General features: G+C 38.6%; 1 protein-coding gene across 1 annotated transcript; it reads left to right on the top strand.

The window, feature by feature from the left end:
* Positions 1-658: 658 nt before the first annotated feature.
* On the top strand, positions 659-3,419 carry ING2 (inhibitor of growth family member 2). Its single transcript, XM_026846626.1, has 2 exons — positions 659-1,900; positions 2,151-3,419. The coding sequence occupies exons 1-2, from the start codon at positions 1,846-1,848 to the stop codon at positions 2,819-2,821; spliced, it is 726 nt and encodes a 241-aa protein (XP_026702427.1). The 5' UTR covers positions 659-1,845; the 3' UTR covers positions 2,822-3,419.
* The last annotated feature ends 2,470 nt before the right edge of the window (positions 3,420-5,889 follow it).

Below are 5,889 nucleotides of genomic sequence, written 5' to 3'. Positions count from 1 at the left end.
TATAATTTCAGCTAATTTAAAAGGTACCGATAGTTCATGCAGGAGGGACAAAAGCCACTCCTGTGCTTGGAAAACTGAAATCCTTTTAGCTTTTATTAGCTCCACCAAACTTAATCAGATTATCTTTAATGAACACTTGGCCCTGGTTTGTGTTGGTGTTTTTGTGGGCTTTTTTGGTGGTTTGTTTTTTTTTTTAACAGGTTTTAGAGCTATGATATATGGATCTTTCTCTAATCTTAGGGACCAACAAGGAGTTGGACTGACAGAGGTGCAGGTTCACCAAAGTTCTTTCCTCTTTTTAGTGGGTGGTAATCCATTTAAAGTGTGTCATCCAGGGAATAACCAATGTAGGGTGAATGTTGTTCTCTGTCACAGTGTGAAAAAGCAAACAGATAGTGCTTGTGGCTTCTCTGGGCCGGTTATTCCCAATATGGGAAATATGTGTAACTACACCTACACTTCCTCCCTCCCCCGTATAAAAACCCTGGGTGGGAGATGAGGCTACAGAATATTGTACTCTGGTATTCCTTGCTAGTTCAACAGTATACAGAAGTACCTTGCTCCATGCTTTTCAGGAGCAGAGAGTAAGGTGATTTTTTTTTCTCTTTTCCCCCTGTCAGGGCAACAGGCAAGCAATGCAGCTGAAGATGCAGGGAAGCAAAGCTTGTGTTTTTAATGGTAGCTGGAATGCTAGTATTGAGAAAAAGTAGATTGAGTTATTAGACAAGCAGAGTAGTGATTTTTATCTTCCCCTAGTGAAAGCCTGGAACAGAACAAAATGCTGTTGGCTCTTGTTGTCATATAGGTTTCTGAATTTATAGTAAAAAGTGGCTGTTCATGCTTAAGCTACTGCTTTAAGATGTCAGCAGGAAAAAATATCACTGTGAACAATGTTGAGATAATATCTCTATGGCTTCCATTTAGCACAAGCTTCAATCGTTTCACAACTGCAGACAAATTCTTTAAAAATGAAAGGCAGTTTGTGAAACACAGATCTTTAGGAAGATAGATTGTACTGTGTATCTTCTCACTTTACAAGTAAATAGTTTAGTATCATTCATAAATTCCCTTGCCTGTTCAAAGAAAATCCTTAAGTTGTTTCTGAAGGAACTGGTACTGTATCTAACACTCTGCATCAGGTTTCACTGTCAGTTCTACTAATCTGTTTCCTTGTTATCAATTTCTCTGGCTTTTATGTGTATATCTAATGTAACTTTTGTTCTGGAAAATATTTTTTTTAAAATCCAGAAATATAGAACAATAGAGTACAGACTAAGACTGGCTTGTAAGACATTTGTTAATCTCATATTTGGGTTCATGAAGCTTGCTTCTAAGAACTGAATTTTATGAAAGATTCATAGCAGCTCATCCAGCTATTTTGCATGACTTGCAAGAAGAAAAGCTTAGAAGTCAAACTACCAGCCACTCATTACTAGTTGTTTAAAAATATCCTGTGATGCACTAAATGGTACCTATTCTGAAAAGTTCAGCTTTGATTTAAAATGCAACTTGCTGTAATTTGTCTTGGTCATAGGAAAAGCATTTTGAGTGGTTTAAGTTGATTTAAGTCCTGATTCTAAATTTGCTATTGTGTAACTTCAGTTGTCATACTCCTTTTATAACTATGTCTACTTGAAAGTGTAATACCAAACCTTTAGATGAGTAAGAAGGGGAAGGCAGAGGGCTTGCATATCCTAATTCTGGAGTCTTATGTATCATGATATATAATGATTATATGAATTCTACATTTCTTGCTGCAATACAATAAGTTATTGCTTTGGTTTGTAGGCCAGGGGTTTGGAACTACTGTCATGGACTCCTAAAAGAAATTTCTGCTTTTTTTAGATGGAGGCAGGATCTGGACTACCCATGCTCCAGCAGCTATGGTCCCCTTTCTTGGGTTAGCCTTTCTTTTTCCATTGGCTAAAATAAGCTTGATGTTTTCTTAGAACTTGAGAATTTTTTCTTGCAATGGATTATGATCTTAAACACTGATTTGAAGACTACATGCAGCTTGAGTAAAATACCTGATCTAGCCCACTAGGGTATACTATAATTGTACTATTTCGTATCAGTTAAGGGATACATTTCTATATTTTCTTGAGCATGTTGGATCTTGTGTAATTATTCCTATTATCTTTATTTTGTAGAAGCATTAAAAGAAATAGATGATGTCTATGAAAAATACAAGTCAGAAAATGATCCTGTTCAGAAGAAACGCTTGCAGCAGCATCTTCAGCGTGCATTAATCAACAGCCAAGAACTTGGAGATGAAAAAATTCAAATAGTTACTCAGATGTTAGAACTGGTAGAGAATAGAGCCCGGCAAATGGAAACACACTCTCAGTGTTTTCAAGATCTATCTGAGAACGAAAAGCCTCTAGAAAAGGCAAAGATGGAGTCCTGCCAGCCAGAGAGATCTTCACGTAGACCTCGTCGCCAGCGAACCAGCGAAAGCCGTGATCTGTGCCATATAGCAAATGGTATTGATGACTGCGATGATCAGCCACCTAAAGAAAAAAGGTCTAAATCTTCCAAGAAGAAAAAACGCTCCAAAGCCAAACAAGAGAGAGAGGTTTCACCTGTAGAATTTGCAATTGATCCCAATGAACCAACTTACTGCTTATGCAACCAAGTGTCTTATGGTGAAATGATAGGATGTGATAACGAACAGTGTCCTATTGAGTGGTTCCACTTCTCATGTGTTGGACTCACCTACAAACCAAAGGGGAAATGGTATTGCCCCAAGTGCAGAGGAGACAATGAGAAAACAATGGACAAATGTACTGACAAATCAAAAAAGGATAGAAGATCGAGGTAGTGAAAGCAATTCATGTTTTAAAGAGTTGCTCCTTTTATATTAAAATGTTTAATTTCCAGAGAAAGCTGTTTTAGGAAATGCATAAGACTATGCAATAATTTTTAATCTATAATATTAATGGAGTATTAAAAGCTGTTATACCTTCTGTGATCTTTAACTTTCTGCACTGAATAACCAAATAATTGAAACAGGGTGGCTTCAGAACTTCACAGAAGACATTACAAGCATATGGCGCTTGGTTTCAATTTAACCCCATTAGTATTTTAAAGAACCTTCTGAATCTTGAAATAATGGTGGTGGGAAAGATGCTGAAGAACTTTTCATGTTATGGTAAAGGTGTTGAAAGGCCTCCCGTAACTGCTAGAATCTTAACAACTGAATTTGTTCTTTATTACAGATCGTAAGTTTTCAGGTTTTGTGTTAAGATCACACATTTGGAGTTAGGGGTTTTTGAATTCAGCTGTAACTGTAAAAGTCTTCCGAGCTAAAAGCAGACCTCTTCAGTGACTTTCATATGACCGGTATGTTATTTCAAGGAAGAAAATACCACTAACTTAAGCTTTTTTTTTGTCAATATTAAACTCTTGTCTTTGTGACTTTACACTTGGGAGTCAGTTTTTGGATATGATAGAATTATGGTATATATGTAGTTATAGATATTCTTAGTAGGTTTGGTTTGTCAGTTCTGTCAAGCATCCTGATGTGGTCTTTATTGTTTAAGATGGTTTCTCTAATGCCAGAACTATTTCCTTGATTTGTTTTGCCACTCCCTATATAAGCCTTGAAATGATAGAAGGATCCCTTGAGAGCAGGGGATATTGACATCTCGGGGAACAGAAATTGCAAATGTGATGGAATTCTTCATCATAATCAATCTCTGGTGAGCTGAAACATGACTGGTATTCTCTAGGATGTAAACTTTGCTTTTTGTTAAGTGGTATTTGTGTATGTATGTGGCCACACCTGAGTTTAGGCACAGCACCACAGTTCTTGGACTTGGGCAACTATCTAAAAAGCCTGAAGGCAAAAGCTTTCGATAAAAGTTTTGATAGATAATAAAAAACAAACCATAAGCATGACTGGCACAGAACCAGTAGACAAATCCCAGCAGGTTTCTGACAGACTATGTAAGAGTCTTGTCCTGAAGTATGCTGGTAGTGTCTAAACACTCCTTGGGTGGTAGTTAAAAGTGAACTTCCTCCCCCCCCTTAGAGGAGGTAGAAAAAAAGATAAAAACAGCTGTTCCTGCTGCTTTGCAATGAGAGATGCTAATGGAGAAGTGAGTGGTGTACCAAAACTTGAACCTCGGGTTCCTGCTTAACAGTGTTCTTCCTTGAGACTGCCTGGGCCCTGGCGGGCTTCGCAAGACAGACAGAGCAGCTCTGCAGGGCTGGGTGTGGGGGTTATCTCTGAGTGGGTTGCAAGTGCTCAGAAGTCCCCATAGGTCTCTGCTCTTTGCTGTGAAGCTCTCCCTTGACAGCACAGAGGGAGAAGTGATGCCATGTCTGGCCAAGCCTGACTGAAAAGCAGTTGTGCTGGGTTGAGAGCAGCCCAGAAGGCAGACCAACAAAAGCAAGCCACAATGGATGGATGCCATCAGACTTCCCTCCTGCATCTCCACTGGAGGGCTGTGATGGCCAGGGCAGGAGGTCTGGATGCACTGTGCTTGGCATAAAGAAAGCCTCAGAGCTTTTGGGCCAGATGGTATGAATCAGTGTGCAGGACTCTAAATATTATAAACTACGTAAAATACCGAGCCTGTTTCCACGGTTATGATCTGATTCCTTAACAGGATTTAGCATTTCCAAGTAATACTAGTTAACATATGGCAGGGGAGCATAAAGCTGGTGTTTTGGATTTTTGCTCTAAAATTGTAGGTGTATTAAGTCGACTAGTTCCAGTGGGGAGACCTGTACCACAGTAAGCAAATTGCTCTTGCAGGAAACTACTGTGAGGGTGCTGACCATCAGCAGGGTAGGAGAGAAGGTAAACCTTATTCCAGGGCCCTATCTTGCTTTCCAGGCCTAGTGGCTAATCTGAGGTGGCAAAGATAGGCTTCTTGAGGGGGTTGGATCATGGATACTGATGGAGAAGGATCAGGCCAGCTGTTGGAGACAAGTGGTGTAAGTCATCCTCTGTGCATTTTAGTGCTTTTTCTGTTACAGTTTAATGATTCTTAAATTTCCTTCTTGGGAAGACTGGAAGCCATGGGCTGGGGACTGTATCAAGATCTAACATCTACCTAGGTGGCGATGCTCCCTAGTATTAAAAAACATCACTTAAGTAAACACTGAAACTGTAGAACAAATGCAAGTCAAATTGTAACTATTAACATTACTGATTTATCTTGAAAAGTATTGCTTGAAATTCTACTGGTTAAATCAAGAATTTTTTCCCAAGCAGAGGAGAAAGCTGGGAGTCTTACATAATTGTTCATCTGGAATAATTGCTAAAGTAGGAAGTACAAGTGGTGTTACAGAAAGAAAATTTTAGGTTCTGAAAGTGGTCCAGATAAATATTTCTAATGCAGGGATGCATTCTTTTATGCTAATGGCCCTTCTAGTAGGAAATAAGAATTCTCAGGGTTTCCAGTTAAGATACTGCTGGGGATAACCACTTGCTTGCTTAATATATGAAACTGCTCAAATGCACAAATAATTCAGTTCATAAGCAGATTAGCAGTGTGCCTCAAACATATGGATGTATCTAGAACTACCTCTTTTAAGTACATATGCTAATTTGTTATAACGTACATAACAAAAGATCTGATGTTATCTGGCATTTAGCACCAAACCCACATTTTGTGGATTTGCATCCATTTTCATAGAAGATCAATGACAATTGCTGAAGACACACATTAGCTGCTAGTGTGAAATCAGAAAGGTAAGTAGAGAACTCTTATGTTGCTTCCTAATGTTGAGTTCCTTTTCTTAAAGGGATGAACCTCACTGAAAAGTAAACACTGTTAAATGAGTTAATCTTCAAGATATGTATTGACTGTCATGAAGTAAGTCTAGCTGTTTGCAAAAAAAAACCCAAATCTGGGCAAACACTTTTGAAGTTGATAG

This window comes from Athene cunicularia (genome assembly GCF_003259725.1).
Source record: "Athene cunicularia isolate RWA chromosome 4 unlocalized genomic scaffold, athCun1 chr4_part1, whole genome shotgun sequence".
Taxonomy (NCBI): domain Eukaryota; kingdom Metazoa; phylum Chordata; class Aves; order Strigiformes; family Strigidae; genus Athene; species Athene cunicularia.
This window is presented reverse-complemented; position numbering and strand designations above follow the sequence as displayed.

Coding starts and splice junctions, on each gene's coding strand:
- ING2 (XM_026846626.1), top strand. CDS start 1,846: ATGGAGGCAGGATCTGGACTACCCATGCTCCAGCAGCTATGGTCCCCT. Junction 1,901..2,150: donor GCTATGGTCCCCTTTCTTGG/GTTAGCCTTTCT, acceptor TTTATTTTGTAG/AAGCATTAAAAGAAATAGAT.